Source organism: Lissotriton helveticus, chromosome 3_1 (genome assembly GCF_964261635.1).
Source record: "Lissotriton helveticus chromosome 3_1, aLisHel1.1, whole genome shotgun sequence".
Lineage (NCBI taxonomy): Eukaryota > Metazoa > Chordata > Amphibia > Caudata > Salamandridae > Lissotriton > Lissotriton helveticus.
In genome coordinates, this window is record NC_136061.1 from 486,278,829 (window position 1) to 486,303,560 (window position 24,732).

The following is a 24,732-nucleotide window of genomic DNA, read 5'->3' on the forward strand; positions in this document are numbered from 1 at the left end:
ACTCAAAATACTGGCTCTTTCGAGGACACTGTCTGGATAACACCCAAAATGACCAAGAGTCTAACCTGGTGGAGGAATCGCAACAATCTGACCGTAGGACTGTCATTTCTCCTTCCGGCAACACCTCTGGTGATCACCACGGACGCTTCCCTGGAGGGATGGGGAGCTGTCCTTCAGGACCTTCGGATCAGCGGCAAATGGGAAACTCAGGAAAAACAGCTTCATATAAATCTTTTGGAGCTAAGAGCCGTGTACCTAGCGCTACAGGCCTTTCTACCACGCATCCGGCACTCCCCAGTGCTCGTCAAAACGGACAGCACCACGACGATGCACTATCTCAACAAACAGGGAGGAACGCGTTCGCTCTCTCTATCACGCGAATCGCAGAAGATCTGGAACTGGCTAGTGCTGCAGGGAATCGCACTCAAGGCCGCCTATGTGCCGGGCAAGGAAAATACCATCGCCGACGCCCTAAGCAGGCAACGATCACTCTCCCACGAGTGGGAACTGAGCGACAGCGCGCTGACTCACATCTTCTCTCAATGGGGAGTCCCAAGAATCGACCTGTTTGCCACCAAGGGGAACGCCAAATGCCCAAGCTACGCAAGCTGGCATCCCCAACAAGGATGCCTTTTCCATCGGTTGGTTCAGCGTGTTTGCTTACGCTTTTCCTCCGTTTCCCATGATCCCGAGGCTCCTCAGGAAGATGAAGGCGGAGCCCTGTACCCTGATCCTGATTGCCCCGTACTGGCCGAGACAACACTGGTTCTCGGATCTACTTCGGCTCTCTATCAAGACACCGATTCGTCTGCGACAGCACCCGAACCTCCTGACGATGTCCAAGGGGCAGGTGCAACACCCGAACCTGCCATCGCTCAACTTATCAGCCTGGCTCCTGAGCACAGAGAGTTCGGTGGCCTAAATATCCCGCAGGACTGCAAAGATATACTGGCAAAAGCGAGAGCAGACAGTACCAACAAAACCTACTCTCTCAAATGGAAAAGATTCTGCATTTGGTGTTCGGCCCAAGGCCTGCAACCGCTGTTAGTCACTCCTGAACAGCTATTGCCATACCTGCTGCACTTGGCACGATCAGGACTGGCACATGCGTCCATAAGAGTCCACCTAGCAGCGATATCAAGGTTCACCAGAACTTTCACGGGACCTTCCCTGTGGTCCAATCGACTTGTCAAACAATTCCTGAAGGGACTTTATAGATCCTTTCCGAGGCCTCGGAAAGTCCCCCCGATGTGGCATCTGAACCTAGTTCTCAACCAACTTATGAGGCATCCCTTTGAACCCATTCATCGGGCATCCATCAAACACGTCTCATGGAAAACTGCGCTCTTGCTCGCTCTGACATCGGCCAGGAGAGTGAGCGAACTTCAAGCCCTGTCCATTCAGGATCCATACCTGCAATTCAGACAGGACAGAGTGCTGTTAAGACCAAACCCAAAGTTCATACCGAAAGTGCCTTCGGACTTTCATCTCAATGAGCCAATAGTCCTTAGGTCTTTCTTTGCAAACCCTTCCACCGCAGCCGAAAGAGCACTCCATTCTTTAGACCTCAAGAGATGTCTAAAGTTCTATCTGGATAAAACCAAAGACTTCAGAAAATCTTCACAACTATTCGTGGCATACAGCAATCCAAGAATGGGCCTGCCTCTCACGAAGCAAAGCATCTCAAGATGGATTTCCTCGGCGATTGCGTTCTGTCATACCAAGGCCGGACGGCCTTTGACTGATCGTGTCACTGCACATTCCACCAGGGCGATGTCCACATCAGCAGCACTTTTCGCTGGAGTGCCGATCCTGGACATATGCAGAGCGGCGACCTGGAAGTCACCGCACACCTTCTCCAGACACTACTGCCTGGATCTCGAACTTCAGAAGGATGCAGCAGTGGGCCAGGCGGTGCTACGCCATCTCTTTCAGTGAGGTGAGCCTTCCCTCATCCCGCCATCCAGGTATGCACATTCTCTGCTATTGTGATGCTCTGCTTATGCTGTCTTTTTAAATGCTATAGTACAATGTATACATTGTCTAACATGCCTGCAGGGCACCTTTCCATCACGAATGTGCATGTCTAATTGCTAGCTACTCTGATTCAGGCATGTGAATCTATGAAAGACACCCCTAATACTGGATAAGAACTGCGTTACTTACCTGTAACAGCAGTTATCCAGTATTGGTGTCTTTCATAGATTCACATGCAACCCTCCCGCCTCCCCTGGGAAGTCTCACATCCCTTTCTCACAATGTTACGCCTAACTAACTGAGTGCGTACGAAAATCTGAGGGACTGAGGCTCCTCCCAGGAAGGTTCTAGAGGGAGGTCGGAGCTGATTGGCTGACTGTGAGAGTTTGGTCCTTTTTGCATAAGGACAAAGAAAGGCTACTAAGGTGAGACCCTTAGGCCTATTTTCTCTATGTATGTCTATAGGACATTACTTTTTTATGTACCGGAGGCTCCCGTCTCGATGACGGGGAATGATTCAGGCATGTGAATCTATGAAAGACACCAATACTGGATAACTGCTGTTACAGGTAAGTAACGCAGTTCTTATCCAACATTGCTATTGCCTAGAATTCACATCAACACCACCCAACATACCACCCGTACACCGTCCAATATCACAGGAACATATAACATTACTGCAGCAAGAGGTCATCAGTATGCTGCAAAAGGGGGCCATAGAACAAGTCCCACTCCAACATCAAGGAACAGGAGTATACTCACTATACTTCCTCATTCCAAAAAAGGACGGTTCTCTCAGACCTCAGGCCCCTCAACCTGTACAATTTATCAGAGCATTTTCACATGCTCACTCTCCAAGTCTTACCACTGCTGCGCCAGGGAGACTTCCTAGCAACTCTAGACCTCAAAGACACATACTTTCATATACCAATACACCCTGCTCACAAAGTATCTGAGGTTTACTATTCAAGGACAGCACTACCAGTTCAAAGTCCTACCATTCGGTGTAACAACAGCTCCACGGGTGTTCACCAAATGCCTAGCAACAGTGGCGGCACATCTCAGGAGACAACACATTCATGTGTACCCATATCTGGACGATTGGCTAATACACGTGCCATCGGCCCAGCAATGTGCCAGCCACATGTCAAAGACCATTCATCTCCTGCACAGTCTAGGCTTCTCGCTAAACTACCCAAAGTCACACCTGCAACCCTCCCACGTCCAACAGTACCTGGGAGCAACAATAGATACTCAGATTGTTTTTTTCCGCCATTGGGTTCGGATGTACTTTCCAGCACTCCAAGTTCGGAATCGAAATAAACTTTTCAAAAAGGCCAAAAGTCCTTCGGATTTGTCGGTATTGTTTTCGATCGGTACCGATAAGCTTTCTACACCATTTGCTTGCACTCTGGTCGTCGAATCGGGCCGTAAGGCCTTCTCGACGCCACGTGGACCAAAGGCATATCCAAACGCAGCATGGATCAACAGAATGCAAATGTTAATCCAAAGGTTTAAACCACAACACTCATTGCCAGCTCGAGTGTTTATGCTACTAATAGGCATGATGGCCTTGTGCATATTCATAGTCCCTCATGCCAGACTACACATGCGTCTGCTACAGGAGTGCTTAGCACGGCAGTGGAACCAGGCTCAGGGACAATTAAAAGACCTAGTGTTGGTGACCAGTCGGGCATACAGCTCTCTGCATTGGTGGAATCCACAAAACATTTGCAAAGGACTGTTCCAGGAGCCTATCCCACAAATCGTAATAACGGCGGACGCATCCCTGCTAGGATGGGGAGCCCATGCCCTGCATTACACTGTCCAGGGTCTATGGAAAATACAACAAAAGAAGATGCACATCAATCTACTAGAGCTGATGGCGATCTTTCTAGCACTAAAGGCGTTCAAAAAACACTTATGCAACAAGACTGTGTTGATCCGGGCGGACAACATGACAGCTATGTATTACATTCAGAAACAGGGAGTAACACATTCCCCACAGCTATCGCATCTAGCCCAAAGTGTGTGGAAATGGGCCATTCAAAGGAACATGTTCCTCATGGCGGAACACCTCCCAGGCAAAGACAATCTTATAGCCGACCTGCTCAGCAGGCACAGTCAACAGATGCACGAATGGGAGATTCACCCCAATGTGCTCCAACCATTCTTCCGGAAGTGGGGACAACCAGAGATAGATCTATTTGCCACAAGCGAAAACGCAAAATGCCAGTACTTTGCCGCCAGGTTCCCACATCCGCAGTCGCAGGGCAATGGGATATGGATGAACTGGTCAGGCAGATTTGCGTACGCTTTCCCCCAGCTCCACTAATACCGCTAGTGGCACGCAAAATGCGCCAACATTCGCTGACGCTAATCCTAGTTGCTCCCACATGGGCAAGGCAACCTTGGTACACAACGTTCCTAGAACTGTCAGTGGTGCCTTATCAAAGACTGCGACTCACACCCAGTCTTCTAACTCAGAGCCATGGAGAAATCCAACACCCAGATCCACAACAGATGAACCTGGCGATCTGGCTCCTGAAATCCTAGAGTTTGGATACCTAAACTTGCCTCCAGACTGCATGAATATTATCAAAGAGGCAAGAAAACTCACTACAAGGGCATGTTATGCAGCAAAGTGGAAACGTTTCGTCATTTACTGCAGAAACAATGACATCAACCCATTAGATGCTTCTACACTAAACATCATTTGCTATCTCTTGCACCTACAACGTTGCAATTTAGCCTACTCATCCATCAGGATACATTTAGCGGCGCTAGCAGCTTATCTCCAAAACAGGCAACACCTTTCACTGTTTAGAGTGCCAGCAATTAAAGCATTTATGGAAGGACTTAAACGAGTAATTCCTCCAACGCACCCACCTTCACCAGTCTGGAATCTAAACATTGTTTTAACCAGACTTATGGGACCACCTTTTGAGCCACTACACTCATGCGAAATACAGTTTCTTACTTGGAAGGTGGCTTTCCTTATTGCCATTACTTCGCTTGGAAGAGTTAGTGAGCTACAATCCCTAACTATTCAAGAACCATACATTCAAGTACATGCAAATAGAGTAGTTCTCAAAACAAACACTAAATTCATGCCAAAGGTGGTATCCCATTTTCATATACATCAGACTATGGAACTGCCAGTGTTCTTTCAAAATCCACAAACAGTAGCAGAAAGGGCCTTGCATATGCTAGATGTCAAGAGAGCTCTGCTATACTATATAGATAGAACTAAGGCTTTTCGAAAAACAAAACAGTTGTTTGTTGCTTTCTCACCGCAACACAAAGGTAACCCTATTTCAAAATCCGGTATAGCCAGATTGATCGTTAAGTGCATTCAAATATGTTATTTAAAAGTAAAACGCACATTAACAGTTCCCCCTAGGGCGCATTCTACATGCATAGGGGCATCCATGGCTTTCCTAGGAAATATTCCTTTACACGAAATTTGTAGAGCAGCCACATGGTCAACCATACATACATTTACCAAACACTAATGTGTAGATGTACATTCCAAACAGCAAGCTGCTGTAGGATAGTCTGTTCTCAAGACCCTTTTTCAGACTGCTGCAGCTGACACGGGCAGCCACCGCTAGTGGAGATACTGCTATACATTCTATGCACAGATATGAATTCAGCAGCCCACATGCCTCGAACGGAATATGCTACTTACCAGTATGCATCTGTTCTTGGCATGTAGGGCTGCTGACATTCATATCGCCCACCCGCCTCCCTGGTGCCTGTCGCAGCTGTAGTATTCACTCTTTGCATGGACATCTCTTACTGTACTATACTCCATCTCTGCCACAATGGCGAAAAACAATCTGAGGATGGAGAGGATGCCCATGCGCACTGTAGTCCAAGGGAGGAGCCACCTATCTCGTGATACTTCGAAGACTCTTCCAGGACAACAATGTGCAATCATCCGGACCCAACACTAGGCGGCGATCTATGCACAGATATGAATGTCAGCAGCCCTACATGCCAAGAACAGATGCATACTGGTAAGTAGCATATTCCTTACTGGACAACAACAGCAGAAACCAGTCTTCGACTTCTGGCCTGACGGTCTGGGGATCCTTCTTAAGCCCAAAAAGCTTAATAAAGAGCCTCTGGATATGGCTGGATGCCACCCTCGCCGTCCTAAAAAGCGTGCTGCCAGCTGCTTTGGCGTTCTCAGGATACTGAAGGATACCACCCAGAATTCGGATTGGCAGGGCCTTGTAATCTCACGCCTGATTATGTTAACACCTTGTATTTCGGCTCTCACAGATATGTTAGAGATTACAGGTGATCCAAAATGCCGCTGCTCGCCTCCTCATGAACATCCAGAGGCAAGTCTGCTGAAAAGGCTTTGGCACCCGCTTCCAGTGGAGCTTTGCGTGCAGTTTAAGGCCCAATGCATTCTGCATAGAGCACTGCACAACAAATCCAGATGTGGAGGTCACTGAATAGCCTATACAACCCCTAAACTTTGGGACACCCTACCCATATTTACAATGACTGGACTGTGAATTCTTTCCTTAGGACCGTGAAAAGCTGGCTTAGGAACTAATCCCTCCCCGCCTATAGCAGTGGCTAATGTGTTGTCTGTTTCTGCGATGCAAGGCCTCCAGGTAGCCATGCGTTGTACAAGATTTACAGAAGAGAATAGAAATCTTTTTTGCACTGTTCAAGAAAAAGCCCAAGGAATCTTATGAGACTCTCCTCTGTGAAAGCTCCACACGCGCTCTCTCGCTCTCGTTACTTCTGAAGCCAAACCAAATCAGCTTGTACCTCAGGTGAAGTGAATCACCCTCTCTTCCCTTCCTCTGCATTCAACACTTCTTTGAGCAATGTCTGATGTTGAGTTCCTGCTGTTGTTTACCCTCCGCATCTACTGACTCAACTCTGGCAATCAGCCGTCGACCATGCTTCACGATTGGGACTCTGACGGCTTAACTATAATCTGCACTGGCCTTGACAGCTGCCCCAATGTCAACTTCTGTCCCCAAATTAAAATCTTTTACACATTGTCTTTGCGAATTCTCTTGACTTTGCTGTGTTACATGTAAGTTGGACTCCAAAGGAGATGTAAGTTGGACTCCAAAGGAGAAGCACACGAGTAGGTGAAGAGCAATAGCAAAGGAATGGTTCTGTGTGAATAATAGGGGCCAACTTCTAGATTAACATAATTTCTGAAAGAGTTCCGACACTCACTGAGGTGAATCTTTAGGATGTACAAGTAGAAAAAGGCAAGCTCCTCTTATACGACAACCTAAGAAGGAGGGCTGAAGTTGTGCAGCAGTGGAGAAGACGACTGGCGTGGCTACAGCTCTACCAGCCTGTCTCCTCCATCGACCCTGCTTCCTGAGATCGCTAGCAACCTCAAGATGCCCTGAGGACCTGTGCTGACTTCAACAATGACTCCTGTCTCCTGTGGATATCTGATTTGTCCAGCAAAAGAAACCAGTCTCCAGAGCAGACTGATCCGCTACACTGCACCACTCTGCAGCCAATGCCCCCGGCCCGAGTTGAGCGACTTACCTATCCTGAGATCTCCCTGGCGATTCTGACCCCATGGGCATCTGTGGCTGACATCTCCAGGACTCCCCCTCGATGCCTGCAGCCTCTGTTCAAAGGGTCCCCCCGACCGGAACCAGCTAAAGAAACAGACACCAAAAGGCACCCCTGCATTCTCTGCCCCCGACTCTGGAAATCCCAGCCAACGGCGCCACAGCTATCCAACTTACCTGCCCAGCTGTTAGTCGTCTTTGTCCAGCCTCCTGGTCCAATCCTGCAACCACTTTCCAAATAGACGACCTCCATTGAGAAGCATAGGGCATCCGACGCTGATTTTGTACCCTGCTGCCGCTCATGGTACAGTACCCACCTGGTCTTGAACTTTGCCCTGTGTTGTCCCTAACCCTGAAGCCTTGGGAAGTAAGTAGAGTACTTAACTACTTAACATTGTTTTCCTCCATAGGGTTGGATTGTAGTTCTACGCATTCCATTGAACTGTCTAACTGTAACATTGCAAAAGTATACAACTGTACTTAAAAGAATGGAATCCATTAAATTCTATCAACTGTACAATATACAACTGCATTTATAAAACATTACTGCATTGAGAAGTATTAGTGCAGGTAAGTTGTAGTTGGAAAAGGTACCACGTGATTCTTGGTACTAGTAAAAAATAACTTTATGTCAAGAAAATTTCCCTTCAGGTAAATCAATTTAACGAACATCAACTTCTCAATAGCGTAGAAGAATAACATATATTTAAGACAAAAAACACAATTACAACCATTGGGGACTTGGAAACTAAGAGCAATGCAAAGGTTTAAAAATATGAGATAAGTGATTTCAAAATAAGCACAGTTTATTCATTATAAAAATATTGATAAAAATACATAAACACAATAAATTTGGGAACACAGAGAATATTGCACAGGGGTGAATCTAAACGCAAATACTCCTACTCAAATTCATACACCTAACAACAGGAAATATACAAAGGGTCTTTAAATCAAAGGTTAATGGTATTATTCCCTCCAATTCAACGCGTTTCGACGGACATTTAGCCTATCGCCGTCTTCATCAGGAAATAAAATCTGTATTCCCAAGTAATCTGTAATCACATAAAAAATGTCTTAGTGCTTGCCCCATGGCATAGTTAAAATTAACCTGTACATTAAATTCAAACACAGTATCACTTAAACTAAACCCCGCTTTTGCTCAGAATAACACATCTTTCCATAGTATTTCAACACGAATTATCAGACAAATCAAAGTTTTTTACACACAAAGTTAGATTTTTACACACAAATCAGATTTTTACACACAGACAGTTATTGCAACCACATTGCTTATTACTTGAATGTATACATATTGATAACATACTATTTTCAACATGATAGTTATGGAATTCACTTCAATGATACAAGAGCCTAAATAACATTTCGTGTTGAAATACTATGGAAAGATGTGTTATTCTGAGCAAAAGCGGGGTTTAGTTTAAGTGATACTGTGTTTGAATTTAATGTACAGGTTAATTTTAACTATGCCATGGGGCAAGCACTAAGACATTTTTTATGTGATTACAGATTACTTGGGAATACAGATTTTATTTCCTGATGAAGACGGCGATAGGCTAAATGTCCGTCGAAACGCGTTGAATTGGAGGGAATAATACCATTAACCTTTGATTTAAAGACCCTTTGTATATTTCCTGTTAGGTGTATGAATTTGAGTAGGAGTATTTGCGTTTAGATTCACCCCTGTGCAATATTCTCTGTGTTCCCAAATTTATTGTGTTTTTATGTATTTTTATCAATATTTTTATAATGAATAAACTGCTTATTTTGAAATCGCTGTTATCTCATATTTTTAAACCTTTGCATTGCTCTTAGTTTCCAAGTCCCCAATGGTTGTAATTGTGTTTTTTTGTCTTAAATATGTTATTCTTCTACGCTATTGAGAAGTTGATGTTCGTTAAATTGATTTACCTGAAGGGAAATTTTCTTGACATAAAGTCGTTTGTTGGTACCCTATCCCTTTAGGTTTGGGTCCCTCTCTCTTTTATTAGAGACTAGTAAAAAATAATAAAGTAACAACTTTTTATTCGAACTGGCCTGGATTCAGTCAGTGTGCTATCATTTCTTGCCTAAGTCTGTAACAAATGCGTAACACTACCTTCTGACAAGCCTAACTGCTCAGCTAAGTTACCACTAACTTGATATTAAGGAATTATCTACTTTATCCTCTGCTATACCTCTTGGGATCCACTGGATTCTGTGCACACAATACTTTACTTTGGTATAGTTTGTACAGAGCCAGCTTCCTACGGATAGTTTTGCAGCGTGAATCTTTCACTATGCTGTGCATTATCCCGCCATCTAGTGGTTGGGTCCGGAATTGTAGTATTCTTTTTTTGTTTTTTTATTCGTGGCCCAGGTGTGCCTCGACATCCCACCATTTGGTGTCCTTTCCCACGTTGACACGCTAGCCTGTAAACCTAGAGGAATACAGTAAGAATGAGGAACACTGGTGACTTAGACTTTTTCAGCAAGTTGACCTCTAGGTATGGTACGGAGTCTATTCTCAAGCACATTTATAACTGCATATTTTCTTTTCTTTTCAGTTGGCTGTGGAAGAAAGTGTCCCAGTTACTCCTTTTCAGCAGCTTTTACGGAAACCGCACCGGCAAGAGAAAATGGATTTAGACTTGGGAAGGGCTTCCTCACTAAAGGCACACGGCTCGGTCGCAATTAAAGAGGTATTATTGAGTCCTTCTTAGCAGCTGCTTCTTAGTTGATCGGAAATGTAAAGTGAATAACTTGGTGAAGCAAAAATGCATATTTGGGAGCATGAATCTTCCTTTTGAGGAACACGATAAATGTACTGATCCTGATTAAAGGAGAGTGAAAGGATATTGAACCAGTGGGCAGTGTCTGTGTAATACATAGTTTAAATCATATCTTTTTGGCAGGGTGGCCAAATCAGTAATCTTTGTATTTTCTTTGCTGGATCCTAATCACCATCTTTACTATACTTGTTGGGAAGAGATGATTATATTGCATTAACCCTCTACATTAATTTTTGCATGATTTATATTGGTGCCCCCATTGTTTTTCCATTAAGTAATGAATACTAAACCTATGTCTTGTTGAGCACTTACAGTTCAACGTTTTGGGAAAAAATGGGATATTGGTATTATTTGATGAGAAAAACCATTAACTTTTGAAAAAGTGTGATCCTCAAAATGCTGTTCAGCTAACCCCTATTTACGGCATGCTTGTTGGGACAAGCAAGGAATAATGCATGTAAATAGGCACTCTCCATCATGCTGTACCTTGTTTAGGACTGTGGCTCAGATATTAGTGTTCCCTAACTTTTCATGATGAATCTGGTTAATCAAAACTGTATAATCACTTTCTTTCACATTGAGAAGTATTTTGTATAGGAGAACTATAATATGTCCTTAACCTGTGGTTTAGTACCCACCTAAAGACTGCTCAGAAAAGCAAAGACAGTTGCTCACAAATAACATTTGTTATTTCCCTTTCAGCTCCTAAGTACTCCAGCCCATGTCCTACCCGCAGCCTCTGTTTTGTGTTCTATGTTCATCAATTCCTTGCTGATATCCAAACATGAGAGGTAAGATGTATGTTAGTGGGTAGCTCTCTAAATATCTATCTATAGATAGATATAATATAATTTCAGTGGTCACAATAAAAACGTTTTGCCACATTAGTGTAAATTATTTAGATGAATGCTTTGAATTGGCCACCACCCAAGATCTAGTTGTTTGCCTTGGAGTTCTCCAGTAAGCCATACAGCCTGCATTATCAACCACATTATGTGATCTTGTATGAGCCTTTTCCGTCCATGTACATTTCTGTTCTCCTTACTATTCTTTCTGTAAAAACAAAACATGATTTAGAAGTACTTGGATGATCCTTGTGCAGTGTTAACTTATGTTCTCTCTTTTCTGTCCGAACTTCGTGTGCTCCCTGTCTGCCATTTGACAAATATCTTTTGCACTACCACTGCTCTACCTCTGATGTGGCACTCGTGGCTTCTTATCCTCACCAATCCCTCCTAAAGCATAATTGAAATTGGTCAAACCAGAGAAACCGATAAAAGGAAAATACCTCAAATTAGTGACCAATCACGGATCTAAGCCTTATTATGAGTGGCCCTAACAAGCCATTGCTTCACGTTTTATCCACAGAGCCATTCAATAATAGCTCATTTATTGCTGGAGAATACTAACATGGTAACCAGTATGCTCAAAGAAAATTCTTTGTACTATCGCAAAGGAAGAAATTCTGAAAGGATTCAGACTGAATGGAGGATTAAAAGAAACCTGTATTAACAGTAGGCCCTTGCAGTATGAAAGCCAGTTGGATTCTGAAATCTTTAGCCACAACACTGAGTTCAGGCAAGATTCAGAGTTATTAAATGTTTGGAACGTTTTGAATTATCATTCAGTATTAGATCTTGCAACTCTCCATAATATTTAACAAGGGAGCAAGCATTGATGCAACCTGACCTCATGCAGCTAGCATCATGACCTACAAACATATAGGCCATCGTAGGTGGATGATATTCATGTCTTAAAGTAGCCGGTATTTTGTAAACAGTTAGACCCACAGATGAAGGAAGTGTTGTATTAAAGTAGGTAGACTATTTGCTCCAAAACTTAAAGGTCATACTGGCTGTATATTGTACGTTTAGTGATAGGAATGTTGCCAGTATGGCTGCTGGCTGGTCCCTGCTTGCTCTTGACTTGCCCAGTTTGTGTTGACTTTAATGCAACATTGGTGTGCCTCTGTAGGAAATTGGGTTATTAATTGGGGCAGGTGACTACCCACCTCAAGGAACAACCACAACACTGGTCAGGAATCCTTTAAAGTCACTAAACCTGAGTCATACCCATTGGTAGCTGTAGTGTAGCGCTGACAGACTTAAAGGCAATGTGTATAGTATTTATGCAGGATCACAACAGTAATATAGTCAAAATAGCAAACAATAAAAATCCCAAACACGATTTCATAAGTAGAAATATGAATTTTTAAAGTTTTAGGTAGGAATAGTGCCAAGAAGCACAAAGTGCCAATGATAATGCCCATGATAGGCTGGGAAAAGGTGCAACTTGATGCTTGCGTGCAATGGAGCACCAGTCAAATACACTGACTAGGTTTGTCCTGGTCAAAGAGTTTACCTTCTGACTTTAGTCCTTTAAGTCTCAACCCACCACAAGAGTACACTCCTAAAGCCCACCATGGACCTCTGGATAGACTGTGTGTCAGGCAGAGGCTGTAAGTAGGGTCCAGTCCAGGTCTAGGTACCAATCTGCAGCTGGGCAGTTGCAATAAAAGGCCTCTTGTAGCATTTTATATCCTTGTAGATTTAACAGGAAGTCAGTCGTATGACCTTTGGAATCCCCTTCTTTGAAGTAGGTATCTGAAAGAGACACGTTGGTATTAGATTCCTTACCTTAGAATATCTCCAGGCGTCAGACTGGATCCGGAAATTTTTGCGTAGCAGTACCCTTGCGCGTCGGTAGGCGTCGTCTGCGGCTCTGCGTCCGTCGTCGGCGCCCGTGATGACGTCGTCGGAGTACTTAGAGGCCGCCTCCGCGTGCTGACGTCAGTTTTTAGACACAGCTTTTCCGCGCCAGAAGCGCCGAGCCATGTTAAAAACCAACACTGGTGCCATTGAAACTAGGGCCCTGAAAGGGGATGACCTTAACCCTAGATATCGGTTCGCAGAACGGGGAGGATGGGTGGGTCGGTCGGTAAGGAATCTAATACTAACTAATGTCTCTTACAGATATATCGTTACACAAGTAGTAACTTGTGCATCTGAAAGAGACACCTTAGAATTAGATTCCTTACCTTAGAATAGATACCCCAGCAATACCAACCCCGGTGGTGGGTCTGCGAACCAATAATCACACCAGAAAGTCCTGGAGGACAGAACGGCCAAAGAAGCCATCCCTCCGGACTTGGCTGTCCAGGCAGTAGTGTCTTGCAAACGCGTGCAGCGATGCCCACGTAGCAGCCTGACAGATGTCTTGTATGGGCACTCTCCGGCCCAGGGCAGTTGTAGTCGCCGCGGCTCGGGTGGAATGAGCCCGCAATCCAACCGGGGGCTCCTTCTTAGCCAAGGAGTAACATGCCTGGATACACAAGATGATCCACCGGGAGATGGTCCTCTTGTGCACCGCTTTTCCCTTCTTAGCGCCCACGTAACCAACAAAGAGTTGGTCATCCACCCGGAACTGGCGTGTGCGATCCAAATAGAATGAGAGCGCACGTTTTGGATCCAGACGGTGGAGCCGCTCTTCCTCTTTAGAGGGGTGTGGAGGCGGGAAGAAGGCTGGCAAGGTGATGGACTGCCCGATGTGGAAGGCCGTGACAACCTTGGGCAGGAAAGAAGGCTTAGTACGTAACACAACCTTGTCCGGATGGACCGAAAGGAAGGGTGGAGTACAAGAAAGAGCCTGGAGCTCACTCACCCTCCTGGCAGAGGTGATGGCAACCAGGAAAGCAGTCTTCAAAGTGAGAAGACGAAGAGGACAGTTGTGAAGTGGCTCAAAGGGAGCGCACATCAGAAAAGTAAGAACAAGGTTCAAGTCCCACTGAGGCATCACAAACGGAACAGGAGGGAACGTGTGTGTGATGCCCTTAAGAAATCTATTTACAATGGGGGACTTGAACAAGGAAGGTTGATCAGGCAGCCTCAGAAAGGCTGAAAGAGCAGAAAGGTAGCCCTTGATAGTGCCCAGAGCAGAGCCCTGCTGGGCAAGAGAAAGAAGGAAGAGAAGAACCTCAGAGAGGGGCAGCAAGAGGATCCACAGCCTTTGCTGTGCACCATGCCACAAATCTGTTCCACCTGCAGGCGTATACCGTTTTGTGGAGGGACGCCTGGCTGCCAGAATGACATTACAGATTTCAGGAGGCAAGTCAAATGGCCTCAACTGTCGCCGCTCAATCTCCAAGCATGGAGGTGGAGACTGGACAGGTTCAGGTGGAGGACCGTCCCCTGCTGCTGCGACAGAAGGTCCTCCTGAAGAGGCAGACGAACCGGGGGATCGACTGACATACTGAGTAGCTCTGGTTTTGCATCGTGAATCTTTCTGGATTCACTATGCTGTGCATTATTCCGCGGTCCTGTGGTTGGGTCCGGAATCGTAGTCTTTTCTTTTTTTGTGTTTTTTTTTTCATAGCCCATGTGGGCGTCGGCGTCACACCTCCTCGGGTGCATTTCCGGTGACGTTGGCATGCTTCCTGCGGAAGCTCCCACTCTTGGGCGCCATCTTCGGGTTCTTTTTTTCCGCGGTCGGGTCTGGATCGTTCCCGTTTGGGCTCCATACATTTTTGGAGAAAGAAGAAGGAAAATACAGAAATTGGAAAGAAAATTCATCTGAAGACTCCAGGAGACTTCATCGATCAAGAGCCAGCAAAGGAGAAGGAGAATTCATCGAGATCTTCGACGAACGTCGACCAGGGAGGCCCTGAGCGCTCGATGATGGACAATACGCCGTTCAAGTTCTGCCGTAACTGCCACCACAAGTACGCGCAGAAGGACCAGCACCCGGTTTGCAACCTTTGCCTACCGGTAGATCACGGAAGCGAGGACTGCAACGCCTGCTCCGCCTTCGCCCCGAAGACCCTGCGTGTGAGAGCGAGCCAGAGGGTAGCGCACGCCACCCTCCAGGGGAAGGCCCCGACTCCATCCCTCTACGATCTGGGGATGTCCTCCGAGGAAGAGGACAACGCTGCCGCCGAAGACAGCTACACGGTCGTAGAGACCGATTACACCAAGACTTCTGATAAGGTAGACTCTACGGCCCCTAAGAACCCGAGAGACTCTGAGTCTCGAAAAAACGAGGGCAAGGCCCCGAAAGCGCCGCGCCAAAACACCTGGCGCCCGCGGCTACACACAGGCCCAGCGGATCCTCTGAGAAGGAGTCCCGGCGCCGAGAGCTGTTGAACAGCAAAAGTCGTCGAAAATCGTCCCTGAAAAGGATCGATCGACCGAAAAGCACGGCGCCGAGCCAACCGCCGAAAAGAGCGGCCGAACCATCCGACGCGGAACACGCAGCCGAGATGGAGAAAAAGAGAAGGCGCCTCGAGGCCGAAATGGAAAACATCTTGCAGAGTAAGAAAGAATTCGACGCAAAGATGAAAACCTTCACGATTTCCCACAAGACCAAGCCACCAGTGGTGGAGGTGGTCGAGGAGGAAGACGCCGAGGAACAAGACCCGGACGTCGAGGTGGTCGACGACCAGGAAGATGACGAAAGTCCCTTCTATAGTTACAACTATGGGGAGGAAGAGGACAGCAGGACGGACGCCGAGTCGGCCCCCTCGGACTTACAGGAGGTGGATTACCTAGATGTCGACACCGAAAGCCCAGAGGAGGCGGTCGACACATATCCCTCGAGGCCCTCGCCGCCGGACGACATCGGGCCTACAACTCGGTGATAAAGTCTGCCGCAGCAGCATTCAGACTCAAGCTCGACGAAGAGAAGCAGAAAGCAGACTTCCTTCTAGAGACATTGCTCCCCACGCAAACAAGGAGCCAGTACCTACCAATGCTCGATAGCGTCTTGGCTCAGGCGAGGGAAGCATTCAAGGAACCCGCAACATGCAAGGCAGTCACTCCCAGAACAGAGTAGAAATACAAGCATTCCTCAAAGGACCTACCCTACATTTAGGGCACGGTCTCTGCAGACTCCATTATCACGGCCACAGCAAGAAAGAGGGCTAACGTGCCCACTACTTCTGGACCACCACCGGATAAGGTGAGCAAGAGGATGGATCTGGTGGGCAGAAGGATCGAACGGAATGCCGCAACCCACTGGCACCTGGCTAATTCTAACGCCCTGATAAACAGGCACATGTACCAGATCATGGAGGAGCTGGGGCAGTTGGTGAAGGACCTGCCCCAGGATGCCAGGCAGAAGGCCGAAAAACTGGCTGAAGAAGGGAAGAACGTGGCAAATTCTTGCCTCAAGACGGCCCTGGACGGAGCAGACACCTCCAGCAGGCTCATGATGATGGGTGTCACTGAAAGAAGACACGCCTGGCTCAGGATTTCAGGTTTCAAACCCGAGGTGCAACACAGCATCCTGAACACACCGTTCGACGGCGATACGCTTTTCGGTACAGTTGATGAGAAGCTCAGTCAACTAAAAAAGGACAACGAAACAGCAAGGTCCATGGGAGCATTGCAGTTCAGAGGCAACAAAAGGGGCACCCCGTCACGGAGGCCCGGCGGGAGAGGTGGAAACCAGCCAGGTACATCACACCAGGCTTTCCAACAAACGCACCAGGCAGACTCGCAAGCTCAGCAGGGTCAGCAGAAGCAGTCCTGGCAGTACCAACCAAGAGGCCAGTCCTTTCGAGGGAGAGGAAATTGACGTGGACAGAATAAAAGAGGGGGACAGCAGCCCGCCTCTAAGTGACTTAAAAAAACTCAGTGTGCCCGCCCACAGAAAAGATCCCAGGGGGCAGCACGTACAGAGGGGTCAAGACAAAGTAGACACCTACGACCACATAACACCAGTGGGAGGAAGATTAAGATTTTACCTCCAAGAATGGAGAGAAATCACATCAGACAAATGGATCCTCAACATCATCCAATTCGGATACTGCATAGAGTTGGAGGGGAGGCCAACAAGCAGAAAAGCAAAAAGAAAACCACTAGCAAGCAAACAGCTAGAGCATCTTCAGGAAGAAGCAAAGGAACTCCTGCAGAAGCAGGCCATAGAACGGGTACCCTTCAAGGAAAGAAACAAAGGAATATACTCAACGTACTTCTGATACCAAAAGTAGACGAGACAATGAGACCCATTCTGGATCTAAGGTTCCTGAACAAATTCATAAGAACGCAAAAATTCAAAATGACCCCCTGCAAGAGGTGCTCCCGCAATTGCACATCGGGGACTTCATGGTCACGATAGACCTCAAGGACGCCTACCTGCACATCCCAATGAACAGAAAGCACAAGCATATGCTCAGGTTCACCATCGGAGAAAGCCACTACCAGTTCACAACACTAGCCTTCGGGCTAAAATCAGCACCAAGAGTCTTCACAAAGTGCCTCGCAGCAGTCGCAGCGCACCTACGAAGGCAAGGAATACACGTATACCCTTACCTGGACGACTGGCTGGTGAAAGCAAACTCATACCAGAAATGCAAGCAGCACGCACATACAGTGACGAGCACGCTCATAAGCCTGGGGTTCTCCATCCATTGGAAGAAATCATCAATGGAGCCGGAACAAGTGAAGATCTTCCTGGGAGCACAGATCAACACCTTACAGGGCAAGGTGTTCCCCAGCGAGAAGAGGGCGCTGGTGACGGAAACTCGCCTCTACCGGAAGGGACAAGCTCGGACAGTGAGGACTGCGAGCAAGATCATGGGGATGATGGCATCATGCATCCACCTGGTACCAAATGTACGACTCCACATGAGACCCATTCAAGAATGGCTACAAGAGCAATGGTCACAAGATACAGGCAGTTGGGAGGATCTAGTGGTTGTAACGCACGCAGTGCAGAAGGAGATGACATGGTGGACCATGGAGAACATAACAAGGGGAAAGCCTCGAACGCCCCCAACGCCAACAGTGACCATCACCACAGACGCATCCTTGAAGGGATGGGGCGCTCACATGGAGGAGCTCAAGGTGAGGGGACTGTGGACGCCAGCAGATGCGACAAAGCACATCAATTACCTAGAATTGAAGACAATCTTCCTTGCACTGAAAGCTTTCCAAACAAGACTGTACAAGCACAAGGTGTTGCTACAAACAGACAACACCACCGCGATGTTCTACATCAACAAGCAGGGTGGGACACAGTCAGCCACGCTTTCAACGCTGGCGCAGGAGATATGGAGATGGGCCATCCCTCTCAAGATAGACCTGCTAGCCATACACCTACCAGGGAAGGACAACATACAGGCAGACTGGCTCAGCAGACAGACATCGGCATCCCACGAGTGGGACCTCAATGCTCAAGAGACAAGGTGGCTGTTCGACAGATGGGGAACGCCATCAGTGGACCTGTTTGCCACACGCCGGAATGCAAAATGCCAAAACTTCGCATCCAGACAGCCCGAGGAGGGGTCCCTGGGGAATGCCCTATGGATAGATTGGTCCAGGACATTTGCTTACGCTTTTCCCCCGATACCACTGATGCACAGAGTGCTGAGCAAGTGCAGAGCGAGCAACATGACCCTGATACTGGTCGCGCCACAGTGGGCCAGGCAGACATGGTACTCGCAGATCATGGAGATGAGACAGTGTGCACCCCACAGATTCGGCAAGAGGAAAGACCTGCTCTCCATGCAGAACGGAGAGGTGCTACACCCAGAGCCAGAGAGCCTGAGCCTCCTGAGGACATAGAGTTCGCACATTTGAGACTGCCAGAAAGCACCCTGAGAGTCCTTCAGGAGGCACGAAGGCCCAGCACTCGGAGTGCTATGTTGCGAAATGGAAAAGATTCACAATGTGGTGCAGAAAAGAAAGACTTCACAATAAAATGAAGAAGGACTCCACAGTGCTAAAGTACCTGACGCACTTGCTGGAGAAGAACCTTAGCTCATCCTCGTTAAGAGTTCACTTGGCAGCGATAGTCGCCTACACAAGGGGAGAAACGTGCAGGAGTTTCTTCACATCACAGGTGGTGAAGAGATTCCTGGAAGGAGCGAAAAGGATCGCACCACCCAAGCGGGTGCCGCCACCTGCATGGAACTTGAACATAGTCCTAACGGATCTCATGAAAGAGCCCTTTGAACCACTTCACAAGGCCTCCCTAAAGATGCTAACTATGAAAACAGCTTTCCTGGTTGCAATAACGTCCTTACGCAGAGTAAGCGAGCTTCAGGCGCTGACTCTACAAGAACCCTACATACAAATACACAATGATAGGGTTGTGATGAGGACTGACCCACACTTCATGCCGAAGGTGGTGTCCAAATTCCACATGAACCAGTCTATACAGATACTGAGTTTTTTCCAAAAACCAACCACTAGCGCAGAGCGAGCTCTGCACACCCTGGACGCCAGAAGGGCAGTCATGCACTACATTGAGAGGACGAAGGGACACAGGAAAACAAAACAGTTCATTGTGTCATTCGCCAACAGTTTCATGGGCAAGGCAGTAACCAAAGAGACTATTGCACGATGGATCGCACAAACAATTCAACTCTGCCACAAACGTGCAGGACAAGAGCTAGCAGAGGGGACACGTGCCCACTCCACTAGGAAAAAGGGTGCTACAATAGCCTTCCTGGCTAACACACCCATACAAGACATATGCCTGGCGGCAACATGGGCTTCGGTGCACATGTTCACAAAGCACTACTGTGTGGATATACAGATGAACAAGGAAGCACAAGTCGGACAAAAGGTGCTCCAGCACATATTTAATAACCAACGCTCATCTTCCACCCAGCCGCCACAGAAATGAGAAACCGCTACAAAATCTATGCACAGCATAGTGAATCAAGAAAGATTCACGCTGCAAAACGAATAGTTTTCTTACCTGTCGGTGTAGTTTTGCAGCTTGAAGATCTTTCTGGATTCACTAGCGAACCCACCCACCTCCGCCAGAAAGATGAGGCTGGAGAGAGAAGAGGTGGTTAATTAAAAAAAAGGACTTAAAAGTACAAGCGGTTAAAATATCACCTAAATAGAACATTGCCATTACTTCGGAAACAAAAGAAACACGGAAAAAAAGAACCCGAAGATGGCGCCCAAGAGTGGGAGCTTCCGCAGGAAGCATGCCGACGTCACCAGAAATGCACCCGAGGAGGTGTGACGCCGACGCCCACCTGGGCTACGAAAAAACAAAGAAAAGACTACGATTCCGGACCCAACCACAAGACCGCGGAATAATGCACAGCATAGTGAATCCAGAAAGATCTTCAAGCTGCAAAACTACACCGACAGGTAAGAAAACTATTCGTTACTATGCTGTTGACTGGGTTGCCCACACCTACAATGTTGTCATGCTGAATAAGGAGTAGGTGAATAAAGGAAACTGCTCACAATTTGCTCATTAAATGGGTTGAATATAGCACTATTACTTTTTCAATCCATTAATATTCCTGTAAACCAGGCAGAGTTCGGATAGTTAGTGTTAAAGATGAGGTGTGAGGAAGAGTTCAATTCAGACTTTCTGTGATTGAAAAACAATCTACCATGAGACCATTGGGCGCACTATCAATCGGAAGACCATACATACCCTGCATTACATCACCTTTAAATTAATGATCACTGCAAAAAAAAAGTTTTATAAAAGCTTGAAATAAATATTGATCAGCACTGATTTCAAAATGTTTCGAAAACACAATTGGAATTCGCACAAAATAAGCCCTGAAAACAGGACCGCCTAATCATAATACAATAGTGTAATGAGGAAAAAAGGAATGTGTAGACTTGCCTGTTATCCCTGAGCTCGACACTGTTGAATCACCTGAAAAAAATCTGATTGATCTCATTTTTTAATCATGGGCTGACAGAAGTAAATGTGGTTTGACAAAAGCCTTGAATAATCCTTCTGTTTTGTCTAACTTGTTCTTGAGACAGTACTTACTACAAGACACACATTGTTAATTTTTTTTTATATATAAAATTCTTAGGTTGTACACGTCTATAGTGCAACACAATGTTATTTGTCCAAATCGCTGTTGTCTGTCCTGATAGCTGGTCTATGCTCATTGTTGCACACATTCAGAGCATATTTTCAGCTAATCTCAACGCCTATTTCACTGCTTTTCATGTGATTCCCATTCCAGCAGTAAAGAAGTTCCAGATGAAGTGGAAATGGAAAGTGAAACAGGAATGGAGGATTCTGATGAAGAAATGGATTCTACAGCGAGAAAACAGGAAGTGACAGCACCTTCTTATATGGATGAAACCTCTCCCCAACTTTCAAAATATCAAGAGAGAGAATTGAAAAGACTAAGGAAAAAAGATTATAGCTGGATTTCAACTCTGTAGAATCATTGAAATATTTATACACCTTATATTTTTATAATATATTCTGAATCCAAAACCATTATCTTGAAACTGATCTTGTTGTAATGCAATTATGTCCTGTCCTGGGTGGGCATGCCTAATCAATATGATGGGTTTGGGGATGGCAAGAGAGTACTTCCCTACTTTATATTGATCTTCTGGTAAGTCACTGAAAGCTGCTGTAAGGTTTCCTAACATGACCATGTTGTACACTGAGCATCTCGCTTTTTACATGAATAAAGATCCCTGAGCTTGGCTCAGAGGTCGAAGGGGCATACATAGTGCACCCCTCTTTTATAGAGTGGTTGCTGCCTTCTATACTAAGGCTGTGGTAGACCGACTGTTGGCAGCATTATTCTATAGTCATGGGGTACATGTACTCCCTATGTGGGTTTGTCTTACAGCTCCCTCATGGTAATGTCTACACGGTCTCCATTACCTGGGTTCTTTTTGTCTCTTCTGTCTGGGATGTGATTTTTGAAAGCCAACCGGTTCACTAGGTAGAGATGGTGAGATGGTGTTTAATGTGAGCTGAGTTGGTATCTGTTCTGCTGGACATGTCTGTTCCCAATACACCTCCCCAGTCCTTGTAGAAACTTGGTGAGGTGGGCAGGTACCCGCTCCTATCTGTGCCTAGCTCGTATTGCCTTTCTTTCTGCTGTGTAATGGTCCAGGACTCCTGGTCTGGCGTTGATTGATATTATTCTCTGGGGCTAGCTGGAACAGGTACCAAGAGACTAGGAAGGAGTACAACTTGCTGCCCTCATGCACTATTCATGCGCCGAACATGCAGGAAATATGTCCCCAGATTAGAGGTGCTTCCAGGATTTAAAAGTAGCAGACTCCCTTGATTGGATCACCTGTTCATCTGGGATTGCTAAGTCTGGCCTCATCAGACCGTTCGTTCAATGCTGCTCTCTTTTTGTTAGCATGCCTACAGCGGTAAGAGTAATAGGCGATCAAGGATTGGAATAAAGGAATTGGATTGCTATTGCCCCTGCCAAACCAAAGAATAGGGTCTGTCTCTGTGACAGATAACCTGTGAAAAGATTTTGCCAGTCTGATGGAAGGAGATGGGCTTCAGCTCATTATGTAGGTCTCAGCAGAGAGCGATCTATCTGAGAGGCTTGTGGGGGCAGCTGATACTTTGAAGCACAGAGACTCCAGGCAGCTGCTAAAGCTAAGGAAATGTGCTGCACATCAACATCGAGGGACACTAAGCGGCAAACTATAAATGAAGGTGAGATTGCTTCACCCCTGATTCCCTCCCCTGTGTTTTGGGTGATTCCAGTAAACCATCTTTAGCTTGGGAACAGTGCCCTGTTAAAGAACTTCCCATTCTAACCTAACCCTTGGTCGCAGGGCTTTCATAGTCTCCAGATTTGTCCTTCTCTAGAGGCAAGCAGCACCATCCCAGTGTATGCACTGCCGTTAAAAACATTAAACTGAAACCAGTATCTTCTGACAGTTGCCCAGTTTTTACTGGACTGGTTCCAAACATCAGGCACCCCTGACCTAGTGTTGACCCACTAGAATTTAAGACTTGGTGGACTCTGATACCAACTGAAGTTCTGTAGATATCCATAAGCTATTCATAAAATAGCACACACATTGTGAAATGTGAATCGCAGGACCTGACCATAGATAATGTAGGCAAGCGTGTAATGACTGGGTGGAAGATCCCATGGTTTAAGGACCGGATATACTTGATTAGCCTGGGGATAGTTATCCCCCTCCAGAACCCCAAGGTACTAAAGAAACTGATGCACATGTATGTCCTAGGCACTGATATTCTCAGCTAAATCCTAATTTTTGAAAATTGCATTTAAGAATCAAAGGCTTAATGATCAGGTCAGTGAATCTCGTGGGTCTCCACCCTCAGGAAAGGGCTGAAGTGTTTGAAACGATGCCTGAGAAGGACAGTGACCTATGAGTGCTGTAAGGCCAGCCCTGTACTTACCAAGGTTTCTTGAGAACAAGGGGTATGGAATTCCAGTTGAGAACTGGATCCTTGACCTAGTGCATGACTAGAATGAGTGAGAGCAATGGATGGGAGCAAATGATTACTTGTCCATATATTATTTAGTGATAGCAGAGCGACTCATAAAGAGTGCTGTAACTCTTTCAGAAATACTTGTTGTAGGAAGCTGGCTCTTAATATAGAAATCCAAAAATAGGTACAGTGTGTAAAGAATCAAAGCAAACCCCAGAGGAATTACAGAGGTTCAGATGACACCCCAAATACTCTCTTTTGTGGTTGTGTGGGTGAGGCATTAAGCATATCAGAGGGTAGTGCTAAGCATTTATTAAACACAAAGACCGTAAATGCGACTTGTACTCCTAGAAATAAGATACCAATTTATAAAATTAACACATACTTTTATATAAGATCAGAATTGGGTAAGTACGTTTCGAGTTATGAATTCGTTTTCAGAAATGGACACAATGCATTTTCTGGACTGGCAATGTTATCCTATAGAGGAAAAACATGGATTGCATTCGGACACTTGTCAACCACTTACAGGACTGTTCTTTGGGACTTGAGGGGAGTATTGGGCAAGGTCCAAGACCACACCAAAAGGTCATCTCGGGGAGCTCCTTGCATCCGGGTGCAGAGTTGTCAGTTGTGTGTCCTATTCACTTGAATGGGAGAACGATCTGGTTTCAAAGAGGCTGCAAGCTGGGACTGGGGTTCCGGTCCGGGGGAACACACAGGGAGGCTAGACCCTTGAGATCTTAGGGTATACAGGGACACGCTTGGTCCACTTCTTGGGCTGTGGGGCTCAGGTGCAGTGGTGTCTTGGGGACAGATTCCAGTGCAGGAGTCTCACAGTTGGAGGGGACCTACAGAGAGAGGCTGCAGGTGGCAAATGGAAGTAAACCCGAGCGTGTGCTTAGCTCTTGTGGGTCTGGGGACCCAGTTAGCACGTCTCCTACCTTGGACTTGGGCTGGGGAGCGAGGGTGCATAGGTGCTTTGAGGCATCGGGTGGCCACAATCAGACTCACTCTTGATCTTTGTTTCTTCTGAAGAGAGGCAAAGCGGACAGCTGGACCCCTCATGATGTGGGTTTCACTGTCCTTGAGGTACCTTGACATGCAGGTTGGTCTTCCTTGGCATTGGTGTCCTAACTGGACTCAACAAGCCTTTGCTGCTGCTGCTATGGGTCAGTGTACTGGGGTATTGGTCCTGTGTGGCTTTGGTTGGTCCT

General features: G+C 46.4%; 1 protein-coding gene across 2 annotated transcripts in view; it reads left to right on the top strand.

Annotated features, from left to right (window-relative positions):
* Positions 1-21,562, top strand: part of WDR75 (WD repeat domain 75) — a 165,106-nt gene extending 143,544 nt beyond the window's left edge. Inside the window, exons 19-21 of one of the 2 annotated variants that reach the window (XM_078680360.1) lie at positions 10,118-10,252; positions 11,045-11,133; positions 21,300-21,562. In XM_078680360.1, coding sequence (XP_078536486.1) covers positions 10,118-10,252; positions 11,045-11,133; positions 21,300-21,504 — 429 coding nt within the window. In that variant the 3' untranslated portion in view covers positions 21,505-21,562. The remainder of the gene's footprint in view (positions 1-10,117; positions 10,253-11,044; positions 11,134-21,299) is intronic. The other variant, XM_078680361.1, reaches the window with a different exon arrangement.
* The last annotated feature ends 3,170 nt before the right edge of the window (positions 21,563-24,732 follow it).